Source organism: Setaria viridis, chromosome 5 (assembly GCF_005286985.2).
Source record: "Setaria viridis chromosome 5, Setaria_viridis_v4.0, whole genome shotgun sequence".
NCBI classification, from domain to species: domain Eukaryota; kingdom Viridiplantae; phylum Streptophyta; class Magnoliopsida; order Poales; family Poaceae; genus Setaria; species Setaria viridis.
Window position 1 is genome coordinate 34,015,100 of NC_048267.2, and position 26,247 is coordinate 34,041,346.

Below are 26,247 nucleotides of genomic sequence, written 5' to 3' on the forward strand. Positions count from 1 at the left end.
CTCAAGACCCTTTGCGATTACTAGATTCCAGAACATTGTAGAAGTGCTGACTGGGAACACTATCGAACGCGTTTATAATTCAGAAAGCCCCTGGAACCTCGAGCTATGTACATCACGTCCAACTATGGGGCCGCTTGGAACTTTTGCCCGCTTGCCTCGCCTCGACTCGCTGGGCAAGGTTAGCCTTGCCAGCCGAGGAGAGCCGAATCAGCTAGCTTGCTCGAGCAAGGAAAAAAGCGCAGGTAACGAGGAGAGCAGCAAAAGATCCAAACGCTGCTAACTTTGCTGGACCAGGCGAGGCGAGCGCTGGCGATCGAACCAAGCATCCCCTATCTTCATCGAGACCCTCCACAATTCATCGGCGTCCAATGCGGAGCCCGGCCGGCTACCGCTACGAAGGGCTATTTTGGAACTTTGCATGATCATAAAACAATAGGACGGAAAGAACTGGATTGAAACTTCACAAGCTTGCTAGCACACATTCCAAACTCTTTACACAATACTGGTGGATTACTCGTTAGCAAATATTTCCGAACTGTCTACAGTCTACCCTACAGATGGCACTAGGCAGTTTGACCGAGCGAAACCTTTTACAGAAGTTCATAGGAGCTCTATAGCTCCATGCGGCACTTTCAAACCGCGTATGGCCCTTATCAGGGGCCAGAATGGGCCTTTTGATTTGGTACAGGCAAAAGAAGAGGCTTGCAAAACATGTTCAGTCTGAATCTTCAAGCTTCTTTATGGCATCCTCTATCGCAGGTACAGCATTGCGAAATGCTTCCCACTGCTCAACTGTCATACTTATGCCTGCACTATGTGGAGAATGTTAGTAAAGAAATGAAAACAATGAATGAAACACTATACAATGGGATGAAAAAACGAAAAATGCCACAACTAAAACCAAGAAGAAATCACAGATATATAAAACATCGGCATAACTAATAACCACATAATTCCTGTTAAGATGATATAACATGCACCTACCAAGCTCTTCATCTGTTTAGAAACATAAATTGTAGCAATGTGACAAATGGGAATTGTATTTAGTCTAATTTTAACAAGGAGAGTCAAAACACACTAAAAAAACTACAAAAATCTGGCGCAGTACATAGCAGAATTGTTGCCCCTGATATGGAATGTGAAGATAATATGAAACAATAACCAGAATCTGACATCACCATAAGGAACACAACTGATAACTGCTTGCTCTTAATTACAGAATGCCACGCAGATAAGACTGACAGCTTTAGTTTCAAAATAGGTGTTAAAACTAAAAAAATAACATACCATTTCCACCAATAGAAATAAAGGAAGCAATACAAGTTGTAACATAACAAAAGGGAGAATTATCAACTGGTTTGTGAACCAAATATTACAGTAGAGGTAAATGCGGTGCTTATCAACTGACAACTGGTTTGCAAACAAATATTATAGTGCAGCTTTGGTTGTGGGAAGATACTTATTAAAATCAGTAGCTAGACTTCTCAGGTTCTTCAGTTAATCAGCCAAATTTAGGAGTAGACAAACATCATTGGTTCTTAGTAAACTGAACTTAATGTTGCATTAAGATGTCATTTAACTCGTATTCAAACAACTCACAAAGCCATTAAAACCTAATCCCGGCAATTTTCTTGCTTACTAATTGTGTTCTGCTAGACATCAGAGGAGAAAGGAACTTCTCCAATAACTTTGTAACTGTGCTAAAAATTTTGAAGATAGAGGACCGACAGCCTACGAAGAAAGTCGATATCAATAAATCATAATAGAGACCATAATGATAACTAGATACTGCTGCTGCAGCAGGACAGGCACCCTAACTGCAATTATGCGGTGACAGATGGAAAACCCAATTGTGGTATTTGCAACGTCTCTATAATATAAGGAAAAGAGTTTATGGAAATATGGACAACTGATAACCTCAGGTATTGACAAATAGGTATGCTGGCTTTGAAAAAGAATGCTGTCAACGAAATTAGATGAGAAATTTTGCAGAAAAAATAGTGGTTAAATGGTTACATAAATTGGAAGACCATTAATCATCTTAACGCTGTATATCACAATTCATGCATTGCCTATTATCGTCCCTTTGCTTATGCAGCAATCCTCACTTGTCATTACTTTGGCACAAACCATAACTAAGATTTTCTAAATATAAGCAAGACTCAAACCAGACACATTCTGAACCCGGAAATAACACTGAAAATGACCACACAAGGCTTTCCTATCCAGTTCTGAGTTCTGAGACAAATTAGTCATGTGGGATTCCGTTTCAGGAAAACTGAGGGATTCCATTACACTAAGAGTGCAAAGGGCTAAAGGTGGGGCAGGATCTAGCTGACATTGCAGAATGCAGCAAGCTTGCTAACACTAGGTATAGTGGCGTTCAAATGTTGAAAGACACCAAAATTGCGCTATGCTCAATACTCGAGTTCGCAATAAGCATGAATATATTAAGGTCCATTTTGAGTGGAGGGCATCACAACTATCATTCGAGCAATAATCGAAGGTTGCAGCTCGAGGAAGATCTGAGTCACCTTTACTGCTCGGCAGCTCCTTGCCGTCCTTCAGGTAGAACTCCCGGATGGACACCAGCGTCCTGCCCTTGAACTCCGACAGCGTAACCCTCCTCTTGGACGAAAGCTGCACGCGCAAACCCACATCACGCCACAAAACCCTAGCACCCGGATCGATCGAACAAAGGGCGAAGGAGAAGAGCCTGAGCGTTCGAGGCACGGGAGGAACAACTCACGCGGCAGAGGATAAGGTCCCCCTGGTCGTCGTATTCCCTCTTCCGCGCACCTCCCTCTTCCTCCTCCTCCTCCTCCTCTTCCTCTTCCTCCCCCTCATCCCCCTTCGCCTCCTCGCCGTCGCCGCCCTGCTGCTGCTGCTCTTCCTCCGCCTCCTGGGAGGAGAGGGAGGTGAGGTACCCCTCCACGACGCCGCGGACGAAGAGCTTGCGGTCAGGGGCGGAGAGGTCGATGCCGAGGCGGGCGGCGGCGGCGGAGCGGACCTTGTACTCCGTGACGGACTCCATGTCGGAGCCCCGCAGGATCCCCAGCACCGTCTCCTCCACCTTCTTCTTCGTCGCCTCGTCCATCCCGACGCCGCCCAACTGACGCCGACGGTTCGGAGCCTTCGCCGGAGTTCGAGAGAAGCCTGCCGCAGTTCAACTCAGGTCTCTCTGCGCGACGCCACGACACGAGAGAGAAACCGCCGTTGGTTGGGGGAAGACGAGCGGACTCGTGGGCCACGTGCCGAGGTTTGGGCCGCGCGATTGCAAATCATGGGCCGTAAGGATTCCAACCCATCCATTTCGATGTGTTGGGCTTTTGTTATCATTGTGTTTGTTGGGGATAGATCTCAATACCCCGCAGGAAGGAAAAAGATAGTTACGGACTTGGTACACCGAATTAGGGGACAGATTCCAGTACTGCAGGAAGGAAAACGATAATTATGGGCTTGGTACACCGAATTATAGAAACTATAGCTACGAATTTTGTGCACGGAGTTCCGGAAGCTCCGCCACACGCTTGTGTTGGCGCTAGAAATCGACTGACCGAATCCCCAGCGTCTGACACACGACCCGGGAGAATCTGCTTAACTCCTGTTCGGGTGATCGCCCTGGTGCGGTTCGCGCGGCGTGCCAGCCAATCTGACCTGTTGATTGGCAAGGAAAAAGACGTGTCAGATTCCAGAGGTCGCGATCGGCTAAGGTTCCGATCTCGAGAAAGCTTATCAGCGAATCGGCCAATTTGCCGTAATAAAGAAATCGGCTATGAAGCAGCTGATCACCGGGCAGCGTTAATAAAAACTGCTGGAGCAATCTATACAACGCTACAGTAGCAACACTAGGAACAGATCTAATCGGTATCCACAAAATAAGTAAATTAAATGACGAAGTACAAAGAAAACCCAAATTGCCGATTCCTAGCTGGATAACTGGTGATAAAACTAGAACAACAGGTAAAACCTAGAAGTCTAGTAAATATCGATAACTGATGAATTAATCTAAACGAAACGACAGCGATACGCCCGAAGTTAAAGCTTAGAATTTACTCGATAAGCGGAATTTACAAGATCGGCCGGAGATCAAGTTGATGCAGCCCCGCCAACCCGTACGAACTCGAGAAAAGAAGAAAAAAGTGTTGGCGAAGTCGCCTGCTTGAAAGTAAGTACGAGGAAATAGTAATTTGTTGTATTGAATTGATAATCATTACAAATCTACAAGGGTGGCTATTTATAGCCCCGTACAAACGACTTCTTATCCGACTAGAACTCTATCCCTAATTTAAACAGAAAACGAATATTTACAAGTACGATTCGTACTAGGTTGATTATCACGCGCTTCATGGGCTGATTCCCTCTTCATCTTCATAATCCTTTTTAAGCCCACACCAGCCCAACTATTCCAACCTCCTAATCGGCTGATCACCTCATCGGCAAGGGGTAACCGATCAAGACCCACATGTCGATGGCTCAGACTTACTCCGAGGCAGAGATCCAAGGGTCAATCGATCGATCTTCGACTGTAGCATTAATCGGCCGATCCTCGACTGTAGCACCAATCAACCGATCCTTGACTGTAGCATCAACCAACCGATCTTTGACTGTAGCACCAACCAACCGATCTTTGACTGTAGCACCAATCGGCCGATTTCCAATCGTCGCCCTTGTATCTCGCCATATCTTCTAATTTCTTCCTCTCCTAACGCCGATTTCACTCGTGTCGAAATCTGGCGTCAACAGCTTGGTACACCGAATTAGGAGGCTCTACCATGAAGTTTGGTGCACTAAGCGCTGAAGGCTCACAACGGCTATACCCTAGGCATAAATCCTATGCGCGACAAACGCGTGCTCTCCTCCTCGAAAGGTAGAGAAGTTTCAAAGACTACTTTATGCGCAATCACGCAGTCTTTTTTGTCGCAATACCGATTCCTTATTTCCACTATCTTCCCTTAGTGGTCACTAATATCCTCAAGTAGAACACCCGTGAAAGTCTCGGATCTTCTAATGCTAGGACATGTACACGAGACAAAGATCTCAAACGCGTAGCAACAGTGTCAGTATGCGTACACAAGACAAAGATCTCACACATAGTGACAATGGCTAAATAGGGATAGAGAGTCTAAACATAACTACTTGGGAAAATATAGCCGAAACAATAGCATGACACACAACATTTACATTATATTCATCACTGAATAAATTTCATAATATATGCATTTTTTTCAGGTCAAGTTTCGACGACAACTCTCCAGGACGCTTAGCGTACCTCCAATGGCTCAGTTAGTTCCCAAACTCAGGGGCTAAGCATCAATTAGTACTCGTAATATTTCCAATGGCTCAACTAGCTTCCAAGCTCGGGAGCTAAGCACCAAATAACTACTCGATATGGCTCCTACGGCTCACCTGACGCATAAGCTCGAGGGCTTGACGCCATGAAACTACTCAAATGATAATTTTGTGAGGACTGAATACCCTCGGATTGATTATTTAATCATTCCAAGGTTTGAGGATCGATAAGCTACACCCAACAGTTGATTTTTTCAAGATGAAAGAAAAAGATTCAGGATTTTATTGACCCTCAGCCTAATTCTTCGATTCAACCTAAGACTCGGGAGCTACTCTATATGGAGTGCAACTTTCGCCGCCCTCCATATCTTAATGAAGATTACAAAATTAAGATGATCAAGGGTTTTGAGCACACCATAGCCTCATGGAGCTTTGAAGAACTTTGAAGATTCAGCCAGACAAAGTACTGAGAAGCACTAGACTACTCGGTGAGGATTTGAAAAATACTCGAAGACTGTTGCATTCGACTATGAAGCGCTTGGGGTCTTGTCAGGGATAGATCCCCAGTACGCGTAAGGAAGGATGAAGACAGACTCTTAGGCCCTGTTTGGCAACATACCCATAAACTTTAGTACCTGTCACATCGGATGTTTGGATACTAATTAGGAGTATTAAATATAGTCTAATTACAAAACTAATTGCACAGATAGAATCTAATTCGCGAGACGAATCTATTAAGCCTAATTAGTCTATAATTTGGCAATGTGGTGCTACAGTAACCATTTGCTAATGATAGATTAATTAGGCTTAATAGATTCGTCTCGTGAATTAGTACAGGGTTCTGCAGTTAGTTTTATAATTAGCTCATGTTTAGTCCTCCTAATTAGCGTCCGAACATCCGATGTGATCCTCATAAAGTTTAGTACCTCGTATCCAAACACCCCCTTATTAGGATTTCCCTGTAATCCTACTAGGACTTATATCTTGTGATCTTACTAGGATTTCTCCATGTAATCGACTAGTAATCCCGCCCCTTGAGGTATATAAAGGAGGGTAGGGATATCTAGATTGGCAGCTCAGAACCATCATCAATAGCTAAAAAACATGCTACACAACATCCAAGCACAGGGCGCAATATACAACATCTAAACATAGGACGTAGGGTATTACGCTACTCTGACGGTCCGAACCTGTAAATCCATGTCTTGTGTCTTCACTTTTATCTCTGAGTTCCGTATTCCCGTTAGATTGGGACAGCGTTGGACTTTTTGGGCTTAACAACATTTTATCTCCACTCATTTTTCCCCCTCCAAAATAAAAAGATTCGCATTTTGATTCCTTGCCGTTGTCACACACCGCAAATGTTGGGCCTGTTCGCTTCAGCTTATAAGCCGGCTGAAAAGCTGAAACGGCTGATTTGTTGTGAGAGAAAAACACTGTTTGATGACTGATAAGCCGGCTGAATAAGCTGAAGCGAACAGGCCGGTTGGTGCCTTCTGCCTTCATTAATTTTGTGGTTACACCGGTATCAATGTTGAAGGGAGCATCATCACTCGTCAGGTTGGCAGCCTTAATAACTTACGGACTAAGTTTGGTGGATTCAGTTACATGTCCATGTGACGGACAGTTGCTCTGTTTAGCCGGTAGTGCAACTCGTATGTTTTTTTAGCACCACCTATACGCGTTGTCTCTCCGTGTTGACCTTAAACATGGAGCATACAGCAGTGCGACCGATGATTCTCAACGGGGCCTGCTCGTATTGCTGAAATAAAATCTGCCTATTCGGGGGCCTCGCAACTCACATCTGACCAAAAATTAATTAAGCTTGGCACTCAATCTAGCGAAGCTCAATCGCGCGTCGCGCCGATGCACGTCTAGTCTAGAAGCCTGAAAATGAGGCTGACACTTCTTTCGTGAATGGTCAACTAATGAAGTGTCAAAATCCGCTAGTACAAATCCGCTAGTACAAATCGCAGACGGGCCATACGCCACCGAGACTTTTCAACGCGCAAAACACCAAACGTGCGACACCTGGCAGGTGTTTGATTACGTGTACCATATGATGCATTTATGGATGATTCTGGATGGTATGGTTCAACCAATTTATTTGTACTATGGTTCATTCTTATTCTACGAATAATATATTAAGTGGAACGGCTTCATCCTAGATGAATTGATACAATTCACCCAACCAAATAAAAAATTATTATTATTTTGAATCATTTTGTACATAACAAATACAACCAAACAAGCTCTAGGAAACCAAGCCGTGTTGCTACCGTGAGAGGGCCGAGAGCTCTCGACCAAACGTCACAAGCTCTGCTGCACATCAACACGGAGAAATTTTGTTCGAAGCTCTACAAACACGGAGGAACTTTCCAAACAGGCTGAAGATGCCCCCCGTACCGTACTGCCGGCGACGATTATACCGTCAACAAGGCGCAAATCCAAAATCCCCCAGCGCCCGGCCACCGCTCGTTCCAGTTCGCAACAGAAGGTTAGCATGGCCGGTGTCTCGACCCAAGCGTCACGCGCCGAGCGAGCGCCTCGAACCCGTCGCGCTGGGTCAAGGTCAACCAACGGAGCGCGCACCCGCCCCAAGCCCCCAACCGACGAGGCGACGACGCGGAAGCGAAGCGGCGAGGAAGGCGCCGTTGGGCGTTGGCCCTGCCGGGTGCCGGCCGTGCGTGTGTCGTCGCCCGCACGGAAGCAAAGCAATCCCTTCCCACGAATAAACGATTTGCTTCGCTCGGCAAAAAGTCTCGTCTCCCCCTCCTTCTTCCTGTTCGGTTCCCCTTGGCGGCAGGCGCCCGCGTGAGGCTCGAGTCTTTCCATATTCCAATCCACCGCAGCAACAAAAGCGGCGCATCCGATAGGTGGGGTGTTGGCAGGTACTACCCGGTGGCGCGCCTGTCTCCCACGGGGCCGGTTGGATTCGGTTGGATTTTCGAATCAATCAAGCCGGAGGAGAGGTTTTCTTCGCGCGGCCACGGCGGCGGCGGACCGAGGCGGCGGCGGAGATGCACAAGACCAAGGGGAAGCTCTCCGGCGTCCTGCACAAGGGCTTCAAGCCCGACAAGTGGTCAGTCCACCAGATCGGTTTCCGTTTGCTCCCGCGCCGCGCCGGGGTGCGGAGGGTGTGGGAGATTCTAACGTCTGCTTTGGTTTTGTTGTGGTTTCCCCAGCAAGACGTCGCTGCGGATGGCGGTGGCGCGGATCAAGCTGCTGCGGAACCGCAAGGAGGTGCAGGTGCGCCAGATGCGCCGCGAGGTCGCGCAGCTGCTCGAGGCCAACCAGGACATGACCGCGCGCATCAGGGTACGTGCTTGGCTCATGGCCTCCCCCGTCACCTGCTTCCCTCGCCACTGCATCATCCCATCATCATTTGTCATTTCACCCCCAGCCATTTGTCCGAGTTGACCTGATGCGTCTCCAGTGCTTGGCCTGATGATGGTAGAGTTGGGTAATCGGGTCGCGTGGACTCGACTTCTCGAGCTCAAGCCCTATGGCCTCGAATTGAGCACTACGTTAGGTATTTGGTTGTGCAATTGCACGAATTGGCTGCAATTTGGGATGAATGTGAACGGTTGGACCCCTCTAGATAACCCATGGTCTGTCACTGTTCAACAACTACATACTGAGCTGCAAGCCTGCAGCGATTGTAATTGACTGGGACTTATGTGATGACATTGAGCGTTGGTTGTTCTTCCATGCTACACGCTTTCCTCCTTGGAAATGCTGGAGCTTATCCTTGGAGCCTGATTTTAGTTCCAGTGCCATTTGTCCACTGCACTCACTTCTAGCACAATGCTTACTTGGCTACTAAACTTTCCAGTTCCCAGTGCTGCGTTGCTCCATTGGAACTCTGATGTTCCATGGGAGCATTGAAAATCTTCATCTGATCAATGTGTATGGTTTTATTGCTTAGCCAATGTAAACCAATAATTACAGGGTTGCGTTTGTTCCATCTTACTTTAAGATGCCTCTTTGCTGCAAACATCTGTGTGCAAGTATGGTTTATATGAAATTGTCTTCTCCTTTGCAGGCAAACTCTGTTAGGTCTGAAGCCATAGAAAATGAGCTTCTTCTCAGTTCAAATGAAATTTACACTTATAACAGTTTAATGTGTCTTGATAGTGCTGCGTCGGCATGAGGCTCATTACTCCGTACTGACTGTTTTGTTTCTCCTGCAGGTTGAACATGTCATAAGGGAAGAGAAGTTCATGCAAGCATATGACTTGATTGAAGTATACTGTGAACTTATAGTGGCACGCCTGTCCATTATCGACTCACAGAAGTAAGCCAGTTTTTTCTTTCTTGTATGCAAACCTTTATTCAATGGTTCATGTTTTTAGTTTGCTCGGAATTGTTTCTTTGTCACAGAAATAATACAACACCTTGTGTTAGCTGGCAATGTAACTTAGGTTTCATTGTGGGATGATTTGTTTAGTTCATTGGATTTATTTATTTTTCCTTATGACAGTTTTCCTGCATCATAAGAGTTATCCTTTCCTTAGCAGCACATCATGATTTAGTCTGTCTGTTTGCACATCTAAATAGCATATGTGTTTTATTTACCTGAATTTTAGGGCTTGCCCCATTGATCTGAAGGAGGCAATAGCCAGTGTTATATTTGCGTCGATGAGGTGTTCAGATGTCACGGAATTAGCAGATGTCCGGAAGCATTTCACAAGCAAGTATGGCAAAGAGTTTGCCGCAGCAGCCCTTGAAGTGCGCCCTGACAGTGGTGTAAATCGTCTGGTATTTTTTGCTGCCTTTAAAAGCTTCAAATTTTATGAAAGATTTTCCTTATTTCCTTTGTCACGATGCCACTTTTAGCCTAGTCGGTTTATACAGCTATGTTTGTTACAGGTAATTGAGAAACTGTCAGCAGGAGCACCTGATGTACAGACCAAAATCAAAACCTTGACCTCAATTGCGGAGGAGCACAACATCAAATGGGAGCCTAAAGCATTCGAGGAGAAATTGCAGAAGCCAAATGAAGATCGTCTGGTAAATAACTGATTTAGAGTATTTTGTATTTTTCACCTTTTTCAGTCCTGATCGGAAAATTGTGGCCCTAATCTGTTTGATTATTTTGTTTGCCAGCATGGGTCTGCAACATATTCTGGAGGAAATATTTCAACTATGGGGTCATCTACTTCTAGCATGTCAACACCACAGCCCACATACTCTGGTGTTCCTGCAGCGACTGTGTCGGCCACTTCTCATGTGCCAGCGGGACCTTATTCGCCTGTAGATGTCTCCGTGAATAGAAATTCTAATGCTTTCTCACAAGAAAACCTTCGGAATGGTTCCAGTGCTTCAGTGCCCCCTAGCTCCCAACATGGTGCATCTGCTTACTATTCGACACAGATTCCTGGTTCCAACAGTATCTCTCATGGAAATACTGAAGCTCCACCTTCCACTCAATATGGCACAGCAGTCCCAGGTATAGAGAGAATGTACTGTTGAATACTTGTCAGTTTCTTTTTTCTTGTTCATATTCCCATTGACTGGTTCAATCTTTCTCTTCAGACACAGTGTCCAGAAATGAAGAGATGAACCAATATAGGGAAAGAAAATCTTCGGTGAGTGGTGCCAATTGGAATGTGGAATTCAAAGATGCAACATCTGCTGCACAGGCAGCAGCAGAGTCTGCAGAGATGGCAAGTATTGCTGCTAGAGCTGCTGCTGAACTTGCTAGTCGTGGAAACTATTCTGGTGATCAAAGCACTGGAGCTTATGAGGCAGCTGCTTACAGTCATGAAAATACACCAAGGAAGCAACCGGCTAAACATTTAGTGAAGGATGAGAAGAGGAGTTTCCATGACCATAGCTCAGGTGTAAATGATCCAAGGGGGATGCCATATGCAAGAAAAAGTTCTGGAAGAGCAGAAACAAATCGTGTTGAAAGCCAGAATATGTCAACAGTTCATGCCCCTTCTCAAAGCCAGAATATATCAACAATACATGCCCCAGCTCAACAATTCCACTCTTACAGTCCTGAAAGTCCTGTACATGAAATGCCAACTGAACCACCTCGTGCTGATTCACCTGAGCCTCCACATTTCTATGATTTATATGAGAGAGAAAGCAACATTGGAAGATCTGAAGTTCATCCGTTTGATTTTCCTGGGGAAAAGTTGCAAGAAACTGGACCTTGTGGGCGCAACGTCAAGGATGTGGAGATCAGGAAACCTAGCTTTGATCAGGAGAGCACAAATGACTACTATGGCAATTTCAGTTCTTCCCAAGATACATTTACTTATGGCAGCAGTACTTTCTGGGACAAGCAGAACGACAAAACTCAAGACTCTTCATCTGTTGTCTTTGATCAATATGATTCTGATGTTGAAGAAGAGAATTTGTTGGATACTTTCTCCTCAAAGCACACTGAACAGCCACCTGGTGTCCAAGATCACATGGCAACTGTAGATTGGAGTCAAGAGCGTAGAAGTGAATCTCCTAACCGTAGAACTTCAATGCTATTTTCCAGGACAGAAACACAAAAATCTGATAATTTAGGATTAAACAGAAGGGATGTTCCTTCACCTCGTACTTATGGTAACTTGCCTCCTACATTTGATTCAGGTGGTGGTAGTTCTGATGAGGAAATAGCCACAGCCACGCGTACAGAGTCTTTGAAGTCTGCTTCGTCTGGCCTGAACAAAGAAGCTAACAGAATTTCTGGAAAGATTGACCCTGATGTTAAAGAAAATATTGAAGATTATGAGTCTAGCTCCAGCAAGAAATACGTGGTGTCGTCTGGTCTTAATCTATCATACAAGGAGCAACACACTGGTGGGACTGGTGGTTCACCCATATCTGATTATTTAGGGACAGAGGCACAGAGGCACTTGAACCGTGTACAAAGCAGAGATTCTGATCTTTCGGATGAAGAAACTGAGGCAGATAAATTTGAAAGTGCATCATCACCAGGAGCAAATAAGAATCAGTCCTTGCCTTTTGCCATTCGGACTTCAGCAACTTCTAATGATAAGGATGGTGATCTTGGCCTTAACTTTGATAGGTTAACTCCTGGACTAAGAAACAAACCCAGGCAACCTCCACCATACACCAAACGTTCCAGGGAGTCCTTGCCTAAGGCTTCTGCGAGCACTGAAGAGCCAGTTGCTTCGCAAGAGAATACTACTCCATTTGAACAGAACAGAAGTAGCCCCAAAAGCTCACTCTCAACCAGGACTTCTTCAGGTGGAAATTACAATAGTGAACTTTATGACAGGAATCAAATTATTGGAACACGTGGGGAAGCAAGATCAACCGTGGCAAGAAATTTCTTCGATTCAGATGATAATGAGAAACTATATGAACAATCTGTTAGTCCAAGTCCTCTCACCACTAAGAGTTCTGATCGTGTGAATTCCAATCAAGAGCTTTATAATGAAAAATCACGTGGGGAAGCAAGATCAACCATGGCAAGAAATTTCTTTGATTCAGATGCTGATGAGAAACTATATGAACAATCTGTTAATCCAAGTCCTCCCACAACTAAGAGTTCCGAACGTGTGAATTCCAATCAAGAGCTTTATAATGAAAAACCAGGTACAGGAGCACGCCGGGAAATGAGATCAAGGATGGCTAGAAATTACTTTGATTCAGATGACAGTGAAGATGAACTGGAGCAACAGCAGACTACTCAGCCAAAGCAGTCTGGAGTGCAGATACAATCACGCAGAACACGGGATGTAACATCAGACACAAAGAGAGATGGTCATGTCCGAACTGGAGCACGATATGCTGATGAAACCGTGAGCTTGCCAAAGGAGACAAAAGCTCCTCAATTGAACAACTCAAGTACTGAACAAAGGAGGGTTGCACCTGTGTACCCTAGGGTTGCAGTACAACGCACTTCACCTAAAGATGAGAATGTCGAATCTCCGATGGTGGCTAGAGGGAAGTCGCAAGAAGCTGAGATGAGTAGAACCTCTGTTCCAGGAAATGTGGGAGACACAGAAACCTCAGCAGGAACTCTGAAAGAAAGCACCCCGAAAACCCCACCTGCACATGTTCACCCCAAGCTTCCAACGGACTACGATTCGTTTGCTGCACATTTTATGTCGCTTCGAACAAACCGCCGCTAGGTTTACAGTTTCACACCACATATATACGCCTGGTGTTTCACCAAGTCATATACGATAGACACATATGTTTCATAGATATTGAGTTGAGATCTGTACAGTATAGCAACATACAATGTTGGGTTTTATGCGATGCTAGTTTTGAGCCTACAATTCTTTTGTTCTCTTGTGGCCTCATATATTTCAATAGATTTATAATGTAAAGACTTCATTTCCTGTTGGTGCTTGTTAATAAGCACATCATACTGCCAGCAATATGGAACTTCTGGGTTCATTCATTTTATTTTAATTTGTAATATTGGTTCTGAATCGTATTTGGTATTCTCATGCTATGCATGAATTATGGAAGGGATTGTTCCATGATTTCTGCAGCCTGGTCTGTTGTCGGTTCATGAATAGCAATTGGTGCCATATTTGGTGAACTGGATGTAAAGCCATTGGAAGAGATTGAACTTCCAATGGGTAATTTGGCTAATTTAATGCAACTGGTAAAATGTTGGGACGGTAAACAATTTGACCATACTAGATGATTACGTAGGCAGAGATGAGATGCCCATGGTGCTGAGCAACTGTTTCGGCATAGTGCTGGCCAATTGTTTAGGTTGATAGTACAGCACTTTCCATTCTTATCTTTCACAGTTCCACTTTTCTCGCCTAGAATTAGAAGGAACAATTTGAAAGAAGGTTTCATGCTTATCTTTCACAGTTCCACTTTCCTCGCTTAGAATGAACAATTTGAAACAAGGTTTCATGGATTTATCCTACTTCCAATGTTCGCTGCAGCCAGTAAATTACGAATGGCAATTCATGCTCTAAAATAAAATAGCATCGTAGGGAAAAGAAAAGAAAAAAGTGACCACAGGAAATGTATATGGCCAGCCAGCCACAGGGCATGTCACGGCATGGGCCGGCCACTTGTGTGGTGCCGGCCTGGGTACGGCCCATTTAACAGGCCGGCCCGTTGAGGGCCCGCACCCCTCCCCATCCCACGGCTCTCCCATTCCCATATAGGTTGCCCAAACCCTAGCCCCCTTATTTTTCCACTTCCCGGCTCCCAAGCAGCCGCCGCGCGCTGCTCCCTCTGTTCACCCCTCCCTCTCGTCTCGGTCTTTGCAGGGCCCTTTGCCGGCGACGAGCACCCACCTGGTATGCCCTCCCCTTCTCTTCCCTTCCTGCTGTGCGAAACGGAGCACCCCAAATCCTAATATAAGCTATCTGTATTCGGATCCCACCTTACAATATATAGCTTCCATTTTGTTTGCAAAAATTATCGGGTGTACATGTTATTACACCCATATCCTATGCTGGGTCCGCCCCTGGTGGAACAGCAGCGATCGTGTAACTAATATGTTCTGTGTTGCTATCATTAGTCTGATAACTCTTAGCTGTGGTACAATTGCTTGTGAGTTTGCTATTTCAATGCTTATCATTAAGTTGCTCCTGTTAGCTGATTGGTTGCATGTTGTATGGTTGGATTCGTGCTTTAGGCAAGCTTAAATGGCGACGGTTCCGGATTCTCTGGTATGGGAGATCGTGAGGAAGAATAATTCCTTCCTGGTCAAGCAGTTCGGGAACAGCAATGCCAAGGTTCAGTTCAGCAAGGAGCCCAACAACCTCTACAATGTCCACTCCTACAAGTACTCTGGTTAGTGTTTATTTCCCAGCTTGTTCATTTGAATTGCGGATGCCATCAGTGGCACTGTTTAATTGCAGGATTGGTTTCTTTACAGGCCTTGCCAACAAGAAGACCGTGACAGTGCAACCGGCCAGTGGCAAGGAGATGGCGGTGGTCCTCTCCACAACCAAGACAAAGAAGCAGAACAAGCCTGCCAGCCTCTACCACAAGTCTGTCATGCGCAAGGAATTCCGCAAGATGGCCAAGGCTGTCAAGAACCAGGTATAGAACAATTACATGTGTCATTGTTCTCCTATGATGTTTTGCTCCGGTGAGGGGTGTGTTTTTTTAAAAAAAATAATTGTGGGTGAGCAATTAGAAATTGTTGTGATTATCCTTATCATGTAACAAATTCACATGTCTGGGTCATCAATTAAATACACTCGTTACGCATTGTTGAATAGAGTTTGCCATAATTGTCATGGTCCTCTTGACCTGTTGTTTCAAGTTGGAGGACTGCACATGCTTGTCATACCATGAATCTTTTTTTGTCCTTGGTTCACATTTGTAGCTGTTTCTAAACTATTAGGTACTCGCCAACCTATAAAACTGTATTCTAGATTAGTAATAGTATCATGTGAGAATCATTTCTGAGAACCCTGCTTGCCCTTGTGGATATAACAATTTATAAACAGTTGTGATCCTTAACATGTCAGAAGATTCATTCAAAAGGTTGAATCTTCAATGAGATATACTTGTTACGCTTGGCTTCTGAGCTGCTTATTTCAATCAGAAGCATGCTTCAATCATAAGCCATTTGTTTCAAGCATATGCATAGACCCTTAAACATAAAACATGGTGCTGCTTGCTTTTTACCACAATACATCCCTTTTTGAATGAGAAATTATGTCTGACCAGACATGTGAGTTCTTGTTTGACCAAGTTGGCATCATCGATTGTCATAATGGTTTTGCTTCCTTTTTGTTCAGGTTGCTGACAACTACTACAGGCCTGATCTTACCAAGCCAGCTCTTGCAAGGCTGAGCGCAGTGTACCGCAGCCTCCAGGTTGCCAAGTCTGGTGTCAAGAAGAAGAACAGGCAGGCGAACTAAGTCACAAGGACTTGTTATGATGGGTGGTGTTTATGTTTCCAGGTTTCTAGATTTGGAGTGTGATGGTTGATGTGCGTTCTTAGACTGCCACAAACTTGCAAATTAGGTTCCACCTTGTACCCATGACATAATTAAGCCTATGAATATGGAATATCCTTTTAGTAATTATTGGCATTCGGTGGTTGTGCTGTTAACATCTGAATATGGCAACTTTCTTGCTCCATTTGTCTGTGATTCAAGTTTTAACCTGTATTCTTGTGACGTTAAAAAAACTAGGGTTCTAAAAGGAATGCGAATTGAACGAGTTCCGCCCCAGTACTGCTGAATTAGGTGACTTGGAAATTCAAAGTCTGCAACCTGAATTTGACTCGTGATTATCCCGTGGATATTCCTCTGGGCTCTGGACCTCTGGTCATGTGATACATTTTCAAGCATAGGAGTTACTCTACGACTTTTCTTTTACAAGCTGCAACTTTTGCATGTTACTTTGCTTTGGCAGCTTGATATTTAGCTAACGCATTTTCAAATTTTAGTCACAGTTTTCACAAAAAAAAACCCCTCCGTTCCCGTCTGCTCTCTGGGCTGGAGCCTGTATTGAAATATATATATAAATAAATAAATAAGTTCATACTTTTTTTTGCGAATAAAATAAGTTCATACTAGGGATCTGTCCGTGAGCTAGCCTTGCGTGCACAGGAATTCGCGAAATCTGGTATCCACTGCTGAAAAATCGATGGCTTGGAAGCGAGACCTTGGAGCATCTTGGAAGGAACCATGGAGCGAAACTCACTCTTACCAGACGTGCGGGACACAGACATCTCTGCCCGGACCGGTATAAAACCGAACTCCAGCTCACGATTCACCGGGGAAACCGGCGCTCCGACGAGACATGTCGGTCGGCAAGAAGACGGCCGAGGCATCGGCCAACGGCGGCGGCGGTTGCCAGCCGACGGCGCCGTCCCGCGGGAGCGCCCGGTTCGAGCGCCTCCTGTCCGGGCTGGGCGCCGGCCCGCTCGTGGACGTGGAGCCCGACAAGGTCAAGGACGAGATCCGGCGATGGGCCAAGAAGGTGGCGGCGCTGGTGCGCCAGCTCAGCTTCAGTGCCTGGCCGGAGAAGAGCGGCGGCTCGTCGGAGGACCAGGGCGCAAGCGATGATGCGTCCGAAAGCTGAGCAGCTAAGCTGAAGAAGATAACTTTCCCAGGCGGGCAATAAGAAAACAACTCCGCAGAAATGGTGGCAACCGTCGACGGGCACCATGCACCAGCAGCCCAGACGCCGCAGGCGACATGCAAAATGGAGAATTCATTAATCACCTTCGTTCTTTCACTCATTCAGTGTGCTGATTTTACCTCCATTCTGTCAAACTCAATAAAATTTCGCTGCATGTCATGCACGTGAATAATAATAAATTGCAGCTGGCATATTTCTCCAGTAAATTGACGATTTTCACACACAAGGGCTTTTCCACACACCTTCAGTTAATTGTGCTTACTTTGTCAACTACAACGCTACTCTAAGCAATCACCCACACACATTACATGGTCTGAAACTTGTCCAAGTTTCAGTTCAACTCAACAGAGCAGTAAAATCAAAAGAAACCAAAAAATAAGTTGCATTCTTACATTGAAACTCATTCTGCTCTACACATTTACCAGTAAGTAAGGTGGCGATAAGCCGATATCTACACTTAGCAGAAACAAGATGTTCCATCCCTGCAGTTTGTCAGCTTTGTACTATACAAATCCCGCTCTACCTAAGCTACAAAACTAGCGTTGCCTTCTAAACTGCACATGATGTTTCTCAATCCAGTTTTGCATCAAATTTTGAAATACTCCTCAAAAGTTGTTTGGAGCAGACGTTTTGTGCCTGAGCTACATATCGCACTCGATTTGCTTTCACCCAAGCAGGCTCCTAATTGACAAAAGGAAACCAAGAAACCACATATCGGTGCTTCAGTTATAAATAAATAATTAGAACTGCACAGAGGAAGCAGATAAGTGCAGAAAATCACCTCAGGCACGAAGTGTGAGAAACCAAACTTGATTAAGAGGAGAACATGCTCCATTATGAGGATTGCTGCAAGTCCTGGCTCCATCCTCCAGTTTCCCTCCTCGTCGTAGAGACAAACAAGAAGCAAGCAGTTGGTGCATATGGCCATTACCACCAAGAACTGAAAACAAACTCAAGACTGAACATCAGGGACATGCATGTATACCCACTAGGAGTCAAATAAAAAGTTCAGAAAGCAAACCTGGAATATATTCAACCATGCTCCAATTGTAGCTGCAGCTCGGGGGACAGGTCTTTTCAACATGACTAATAACTTCAATGCATCTGCTCTGATTTCAGTAACATTGTTCTGAAGTGAAAATAGTTCAAAACATTAACAGATTTCCATCAAAGCAAGACGGTGATTTTGTGATAGATTCCACATACCAGAGCAGCAAAGCAGAAAATCAACGGAAATGCACATGCAAACATCATGATCATTCCAAACTGTAGAGTTAGCTCCAGAAAGTCTGTGATGGATTTAATATTGTAAGCACAAATGCCATCATTTTTTTGTCCATTTCTTCGAGAATGCAAATGCAATGACTGAAACTCAGCGGAAGTGCTATACATGAACCACATCCAAATCAAAGACAGACACTTACCATCAAATAAACCATCTTCAAGTTCTGCTCCAATGCTTGCAGTATAAGAGGGTTTTAAATATTCTTTCTCCACTCTTGTTGATAACCGGACTGACTTTCCTGATGGTGATTCTTTCTCATGCTTTTTCTTGCTACAACATGGGAGAGAGTTCATGTCTTACTTTATTGATCTGGGAATAAGGATAAGGCAAAAGGGTCCATGCGAAACTTACTGAACAGCAATGTACTTTTTATAGCTGTACTTGAGGTAAGGAATGGAATTCTCAATCAGATTTTCTAATACCTAAAGAAAAAAAGAGCAAACACATCATCAATATGAAACTATGGTACAATCAAACTCAACAGTAAAACAATTATGCTGCAGACATGCCTGGGACACAATGAGACGCTGGATGAGAACTTGCCGGAGGGCCAGTATATCGCGATACAGAGAAGCATGGTAAAATAACCCAATATATGACTGCATAAAGTAAAGGCCAAAGACCTGCATTTCAAGAAAAGGGAAAAAAGTGAGAAGCCAAACTTCACAAACGTATCATCTTTCAAACTTCATGGTATTTACCTTATAAACTAAGCTAGCAGAACTAGATTCTTCTCCTTGGTTGTTTTCATACTTTATCAAATTGACAGATACCTTGCCACCAATTCTGGTGTAATACTGAATTGCAACAAGATATACTGCAGTCAACAAATACCTGTATGGTATAACATTGATCAGAGTATTACAATGTAGATCTTAATGGCAACCGGAAATGGCAAAATACAGAGAGAGAAACTGATGTGAAGTACTAGGGAAGGAAACCTAGCTAGCAAGTCAGTTGCACAATTTTGGGGTGACCCTACTAAAGATGGATCATCAGAAATACCGACCTCATCACCTCAGTTTCTGTAATCTCATATAGATGAGCATATGCCAATTCAAATGGCAACTGAAGACAAATGATAGCCAACACAATGATAGCATTGTTTCTTATTCTAAGGAGGACACCAAACCATTCATTCCTTTGCAACTTTCTTTTCTCAGCAGATGCATCATCAAATTTCTTTTCCTCAATAGTAAGAGAATCGCCCAAGGAACCAAGTTCATTGTCAAGATTTTTGTATTCAGATAAGGAACAATTAATACCCCATCTGTCGGAGGCCATCTTAAAGAGGTCAGGAAACAGTTGTGAGTAAATTAGCTTGATATGTACAGATCAAATGTGAATCACATGTCTAACCTTGCAAGAAGTGCTGAATTCTTCCGTTTCCAAAATTGCAAGAAAAAGACGGCCCAAGAAATAACAAAGATAAAGAAAGCAGGAAGAACCAACCACTGCAATGACCTGAATTTCAAAGTGCAGAGGAGAAACTTAGAAGAACAGAGGGGAAAAAAATTAATTTCATATTTTCCAAAGATAGTGGCAACTAGTAAGTAAAATGCATACCCAAAATCTATAAGTTGAGTTGCCAGTCCGAAAACAGCTGGGAAGAAAAGCCATCGTGTATACATTCCTAGGAACGCAAAGTATGTTGCAATCTGCAATACAACTTGAAACGGAGTTTTTACAAAGTAGTGGGTAGAAAAATTACTACCTTCAGACAGAATGGTACATAAACTAAATATGTTATTAGGTGTAAGCTGTGCTGAACACAGTTGTACCTTCGTTCCAAAGTACGAGTAAATTTCATCGATAGGTTGCCATGTGAAATCAAGCCAATTAAGTGCCCAATTTCTCAGGAGTTGCTTCCTTTTAATTTCATCTGCAACAAAAGTTTTAGCCGGCTGGGATGAGCTTTCACCTGTGGCATATAAGTAATTTGCCCTCTCACAAAATACGAGTACAAGTAGAATTTAGGTTAGTGTACCATGCAAAGGGAATACTAGCTTTACAACTCCTTCAGATTCCAGCCTTGTCAATAGTGACTCATTTTCCTTCCAATGGAACTCCTTGTCATCAAATTTAAGAGTTATTTCAGAGTTTGTCTTGTTCACCTGCATTAATCAATTCCAACTTGCTATCACATAACTATATCCAAATAGCAAAGAGCCAAACACTTCGTTCAAGAAAAAAAAAGAATGAGAGTGCACTGATGTCAGAAAATAGGATCAATAATGAAGCGTAGTGCATGAGAAAGAGCACAAAGCTCAATGGGCATATACTTGGCCACTGGTAGTTTTACAATGCACACAGAAACAAGCATTATCAACAGAACAATAGGCAACAAATCTGTAGGCATATCTACGATTTGTTGCAATCTGGAACAGCAGCAGCTACACATGAGGACAGTTGTGCACTTACTATGCCATATATCAAGTAACGGAAGCAGAAATATCGCTCTCTCCAGCTGAACAGGGACCCATCTGGCTGCCTGACAAATGCTGCGACCTGGTCCCATTCAAACTGCAGCTCCATTCCTGAAACTCAAATTAACAGTAACATGAACACATCACCCACCCCCAACGACATTTCACCAGTGTTACAATGCTTCAAGGTAGAGCCAAGTTACCGATGTAGGTTAGCTTCTTCATCTGCATCTCAGCAGCCGCTCTCCCAAGGGTCCCCATTGGCGCAGCCAGCTAAATTCAAACAGCAGGCTCACAGGCATTAGAATTGAAACAGCAAGCAGCACACCGCCCTGCATAATTTCCAGAGCGAGGCAAGCAGATCATAGGGCTCGCGCTCCTCCGAATCGCCTCCTCGTCTCAAACTAAACCGAAGGCACGACCACAGTCCGAATTCAAAAGGGAAAAAAAGCAGCAGCAGCCAGGCACCGACCTTGATGAACTCGGCGGGGACGCCGCGGACGCGCTCGACGAGCAGCCCGGCGCTCTCGAGCTCCCGCACCAGCCGCACCACGCAGTCCTCGGCGGCCCCCGCGGCGGCGGCGGCGCGGGAGAGCTTGGGCACCACGATGCCCACCTCGAACCCCGTGGCCTCCTCCACGGCCCCTTCCCCTCCTCCCGCCCCCATCCCCAACCCCACGCCCGGATCAGATTCGGGCGCGGGCGAGGCGCGAGACGGCGGCGGATGCGAGGAGGCGGATCCGCATGGGCGGAAAGGGGAGAATGCGAGGAGGAGGAGCGGAAGAGTAAACAAAAGCAAAGCGGGTCTTTGGGAATGGCGGAGGCGGAGGCGGAGGGGGGGGAGAGAGAGAGAGAGCGCGAGGCGAGGACGGGGAGGCGTGGCGGGGGGTAACGGATTAGGGGGCCCGGTGTCCGCGTCCATTCGATTTGATTTCGTTTCGCGATTAAATTAAATTAATCCGGTGATTAGTTGGCGTCGTAACCGCCTGTCTGTGAGCGGGCAGGGCCAGGGGCAGGCAGCCAGGCAGCGCTTGCGGGCGTAATTAGGGGTGGGAATTCGAAACGGAGCGGGGCCGTGGAATGCAAATCGTGCGTGCGAGTAGAGATGGACGACGGCACGGCAGCGATGCGAGGAACGGGAGGCCGTGATTTGAAAGCCGTGGGGTACGCGTGGGGGGCGGTGGGACCCCTGTGAAGCTCGGAAGCGAGGGTCATTAAGCGTGGGCCCACGTACGGATCGTCGAAGTGTCATGGTGTGGTGTGGGGCTGTGGGCGGAACGCGAGAATCGGCGGGAGCGTTTCGCCGTTTTCCTCCCTCCATTCCGCGAGCTGCCGTGTCGGTTCAGCCTGTCCGTTTCCGCGCGGCGTGTCGTCCGTTTCATTCGGCGGCAGCGAGGGGCCATGAGGGCATGTTTGGTTAGGACCCTGAATGGATTGCCTGAGCTGCCTGTTATTGAGAAGCTTTTTGCCTGCCCAGGCACACGTGAACCAACGGTGTTTAGTTGGTGACTGGTCTGTGAAAACGTAAAATGAAAAAACTGCAAACGAAAATCATGCTATCCATCTGCTTTTTCGAGGTGAGCTCCTTCGCCGCCTAAACCTGCCATCAAATCTTCTCAAATCCATCGCTATCTTAAGCCCAATCCAGAAATTGATGCTTCAGATAGCTACGACGCTTCTTTGCGATTCCGTATTTGTCACTTTCGTAGGGCAAATTCCCACCGAAGCTGCTACCGGAGCCGCCGTTCGTGTCATCGGAGCTCAACTTATTCCCATCGATCTCCTCCAGCTGCGGCGCCTGATGCCTTCGGCCATGACCCATGAGTGTGTCCGGCTGTTGATTCCTCAGCGTCCTCCTCTCACCGCGTCGCGCGTGCGCCTCCTCGCACAGCGCGGCAGCGTGGAGCCCAGGCGACCGATTTCGTAAGCCTGGGACTTGTGGAGGTGCCTGGGACAGGCAGCTTCTCAGGACTGCAACCAAACACGGTTCAGGCAGCTCTCAGGGTCGCTCCAGGCACAGGCAGATTTCTTCAGTGCCCGGCAGATGGCGGTCGGCGTCATCCGGCTGCCGCCCCCAACGCTTCTGACGCGAGTTGTCTCTGTTTCGCTAGTGGTTCGCCTGTGCGGCAAACTTTCGTACTGTAGTTGAACCATCCTCACTCCTCAGTCCTTCACTGGATTACAACTCTCAGTAACGTGACTTGTTCTTAATCTTATCCTTTCATAGCGTGTGAAACACTTTACGTAAAGTTGCCTAATCTTACCACGTGATAGAGGAATAGGCGATCGCTCACTCTGGTTCTTGGAGCCCTTTCCGGCCCAATGGAATGCTTCGGTGTGCTTCGCTTCAGTTATAGTAACAGTTATTTGTAGCACCACTCGAACGGTTTCTTCTTGCTCTGATGATGATGCCGCGGCCGCGCCCCGTCGTCGCCGCCGTAGACGAAGGAGCGGTACGCCGAGAGGCCGCGCTCCTGGACCACGTCGCAGAGCGTCTCGGCCCGCAGCGCCGCGACGTAGAGGCCGAGCGCGTCAAGGTGCCAGCCGCTCCTTCCCATGAACCCGACCACCACGGCCCCTTCCATCGGGTACGAGAACGGCACCCCGTCGTCGGCGCCGCCCGCGCCCCCGAACGGGCCGTGCACGACCCCGCGGCTGGTCTCGAACGTCAGCGACCGCACCACCGGCGGCGACCCGCCGTGCGCCGCGCAGTAGCTCCCGCTCACGCCCGTCACGAACTCGTACGGGAAGTCCAGCTCGATCCTGGCGGAGAGGCTGCGGCCCGTCCCGCCGCCGTGCTTCTCGCCGAGGACCGGGCGGCCGTTCCTGTCGGCGTACTCGGCGCGCATCGACTCCAGGAAGCGCCCGTACGTGACGGTGATGCTCCGGACGCCCCGGTGCGGGCCGTCGTCCCAGGGGCTCCCGCCGTGGCCTCCCCACGGCCCGACCCTGATCACCTTGCTCGACGCGACCATCCTCCTCTGGTGAGCAGCAGGTTGCTGATCAGGAAACGAAATGCACATGTGTGTTCATCAGAAATATGAAATGCCCCAACAACGAAATTAAGAAACCATGCTGAATGAACGACAGATGCCCATTACCATGATTGATAGCTTGTCACCTGAAACCGGAGGATGTGAAACACAGGAACTTCACACCTTCAGAGTTTAGTGTGCAGAGATACGGGCAGGACGTAGCGCGCTTGTAGCAGCACTTATATACCACAAATCCGGAACTCAAATGCGGATTAATATGTGTGAGTGGTGAGGGAATTGGATGCCCGTCGTATCAGGACCAGCATGAAATGCTCATCAGCGTACTTGTTTTCCACACGAGGGCGACCTGAAAAAGGCTGAAACTTGATAGTCAATAAACGATGCAGATAAAGGCTTACGACCGTACAAGGTACTACGCAATAAACTGACAAGTGACGAGCTAGTATTGGACCGGCGAATACGATACCATCAAGTGAGTGGCTGTGTGCTCCCGGAGTATTAGGTCGGGGGCATCATATGATTGGCGAATATGTACCAGTACTTTAATCGTTTCATGGATGGTTTAACTCATTCGCAAGCAATCTGAGCTTTCAGGGAATTCCTCGTCGACGTGTCCAGTGCGCAGTGTGGCGGAATGATGGTCTGATGAAAAATCTTAACTATGAATTCCTACTTAAAAGATCTTCTTTGAAAAAGTTTCCAAAGTAGAAAATTTCAAATAAGAAAAATTATATAAAATGAGAATCCGAGGAGTGGACTTGGGACCATTAGTGCGCCAAGAATTTCAATGTGAGATGAAATGAGGTTCCTTAGCGCGCAATTAGGTGCCCTTTGGCACGGCTTATGTACAGCTTATGGGAAGCCGTGCCAAAGGTGTCGCTCAAACCGGCTTCTAGGCATAAGCCCCGCAAAATATGGACATCGGCTTGTACTACTGGGGCAAGTCAGTTTTTTAGCTTCTTGCGGCTCATCCTTACCTTACTTCACGTAAAGACGCATGTACCCATGGGCTAGGTCAAACATAGCACTAGGGAGAAATCGGAGAGAGAAAAGGAAGGAGGACTGCAGCATCGCCGAAGAAAGAAACCGGGGAGAGAGAAAGAAAGGAGGGGAAAAAAGAAAAGAAGAAAGGAGGGAAAAAAAAGAAAAGAAGGGGAGAAGGAAATAGAAATAAGAAAGGAAAGAAAAAAAGGAAAATAGGAGAAAAAAAAGAAAAGAGGAAGAAAAAAAGATGAGGGTACTATGGACATTTGACATCTCCTTTCCAATCTAAAAACTATGAGAAGTCGTTCTACCTAACATTTTTCTAACAACACAAGCCAGAACTAGAAAAAGTCACTTTAACAGAGAAGCCAGAGCTAAAGTCATTTTTACAGCAGCAAGAGCCATGCCAAACGAGACTTTATTATACCTCAAACTCATGAAGGGGACCCGATAAAAAGACCTGCAAATAGTCCATCAGTCCATGCCACACGGTTCGCAAAAACTTAACATACTAATTGTGATCTGAAAAATTATGACCTCGGTTGTAGTTTGCACTTTCCAGCGACCTAACAGCAGCTCAAGAACACAGGTGTTGCTTTCTTCCTCTGAACCTTACTCCTTCAGCAAGGACTCACTCATCCTCAGTGCCAAACTAGCTATGGCATATAGGAGTATCATTTCGCTTCACCACTGGTAGTAATGATATCAATCGTGGCTTCAAGTAAATCTGTTCTTCAGTGACAGTTATGTGTTAGCTGACATTTCTTGTTCCCTAGTGCACCAGCCTCTTATTGCCGGACTGATTGACTGGCTGACAGTTGAAGTGTTGAACTGCTCCCACGATCAGCTAATCAACCCAGTGATCAACATCCCATTTGCGCTGTCAAGTGGCCGATCCTCCACTTTGCCAGGACACTCCACCACATATCCACTGTTAGTTGGGGGCCCTGTGCTGCGGTGTGAGATTCCTGGAGCGGTTCAGGTCACTCATTACTCCTGCTTCTGCTTGACAATTGCTTACCTTTGTTTGGTTGTTCCAAAGTCAGTAGTCAGTCGATAAGCAAATCATCAGCAGGGCAAACCTACTGTCCCCATCCAGGATTGCTGGGTGTTATAATTTGGCGTTCAAGTTGTAACAATCCAAAATAGTTAATCATGTCATGGAGTATACATGTGCATCATCTCTAGCACCATTGCATCTTTT

General features: G+C 46.0%; 6 protein-coding genes and 1 non-coding gene across 8 annotated transcripts; 4 read left to right on the plus strand and 3 right to left on the minus strand.

Moving 5' to 3' along the window:
• Positions 1–448: 448 nt before the first annotated feature.
• LOC117857460 (RNA polymerase II transcriptional coactivator KELP) lies at positions 449–3,209 on the minus strand. Its single transcript, XM_034740118.2, has 3 exons — positions 2,750–3,209; positions 2,535–2,640; positions 449–807 (listed from the first exon to the last, which is right to left on the minus strand). Exons 1-3 carry the CDS (start codon positions 3,095–3,097, stop codon positions 716–718), a joined length of 546 nt encoding a protein of 181 aa, XP_034596009.1. The 5' UTR covers positions 3,098–3,209; the 3' UTR covers positions 449–715.
• Positions 3,210–7,921: 4,712 nt separating this feature from the next.
• LOC117857454 (uncharacterized) lies at positions 7,922–13,677 on the plus strand. The gene is made up of 7 exons (XM_034740109.2): positions 7,922–8,374; positions 8,478–8,610; positions 9,486–9,589; positions 9,882–10,053; positions 10,165–10,305; positions 10,402–10,744; positions 10,831–13,677. The coding sequence occupies exons 1-7, from the start codon at positions 8,313–8,315 to the stop codon at positions 13,395–13,397; spliced, it is 3,522 nt and encodes a 1,173-aa protein (XP_034596000.1). The 5' UTR covers positions 7,922–8,312; the 3' UTR covers positions 13,398–13,677.
• A 708-nt stretch (positions 13,678–14,385) lies between these two features.
• Positions 14,386–16,286, plus strand: LOC117857461 (large ribosomal subunit protein eL28z). The gene is made up of 4 exons (XM_034740119.2): positions 14,386–14,540; positions 14,882–15,039; positions 15,125–15,291; positions 15,999–16,286. The coding sequence occupies exons 2-4, from the start codon at positions 14,892–14,894 to the stop codon at positions 16,119–16,121; spliced, it is 438 nt and encodes a 145-aa protein (XP_034596010.1). The 5' UTR covers positions 14,386–14,540; positions 14,882–14,891; the 3' UTR covers positions 16,122–16,286.
• On the plus strand, positions 15,701–15,789 carry LOC117859374 (small nucleolar RNA R24). The gene has a single exon (XR_004641172.1). It is a non-coding gene; the product is annotated as a small nucleolar RNA R24 (small nucleolar RNA).
• A 513-nt stretch (positions 16,287–16,799) lies between the features above and the next one.
• On the plus strand, positions 16,800–17,558 carry LOC117857462 (uncharacterized). The gene has a single exon (XM_034740120.2). The coding sequence runs from the start codon at positions 17,011–17,013 to the stop codon at positions 17,290–17,292; it is 282 nt and encodes a 93-aa protein (XP_034596011.1). The 5' UTR covers positions 16,800–17,010; the 3' UTR covers positions 17,293–17,558.
• Positions 17,522–21,941, minus strand: LOC117857455 (anoctamin-like protein Os01g0706700). Its single transcript, XM_034740110.2, has 16 exons — positions 21,536–21,941; positions 21,267–21,336; positions 21,059–21,174; positions 20,625–20,751; positions 20,419–20,519; positions 20,204–20,295; positions 19,997–20,101; positions 19,647–19,907; positions 19,339–19,471; positions 19,147–19,260; positions 18,989–19,059; positions 18,777–18,907; positions 18,559–18,641; positions 18,374–18,481; positions 18,134–18,292; positions 17,522–18,033 (listed from the first exon to the last, which is right to left on the minus strand). The coding sequence occupies exons 1-16, from the start codon at positions 21,728–21,730 to the stop codon at positions 17,923–17,925; spliced, it is 1,977 nt and encodes a 658-aa protein (XP_034596001.1). The 5' UTR covers positions 21,731–21,941; the 3' UTR covers positions 17,522–17,922.
• Positions 21,942–23,255: 1,314 nt separating this feature from the next.
• LOC117857457 (jacalin-related lectin 19) lies at positions 23,256–24,693 on the minus strand. Of its 2 annotated transcripts, none has more exons than XM_034740113.2 (2): positions 24,165–24,693; positions 23,256–24,044 (listed from the first exon to the last, which is right to left on the minus strand). In XM_034740113.2, the coding sequence occupies exons 1-2, from the start codon at positions 24,165–24,167 to the stop codon at positions 23,427–23,429; spliced, it is 621 nt and encodes a 206-aa protein (XP_034596004.1). In that variant the 5' UTR covers positions 24,168–24,693; the 3' UTR covers positions 23,256–23,426. The 2 variants fall into 2 exon arrangements, with proteins under 2 accessions (XP_034596004.1, XP_034596003.1); XM_034740112.2 differs by having other exon boundaries at positions 23,256–24,062; positions 24,165–24,506.
• Positions 24,694–26,247: the final 1,554 nt, after the last annotated feature.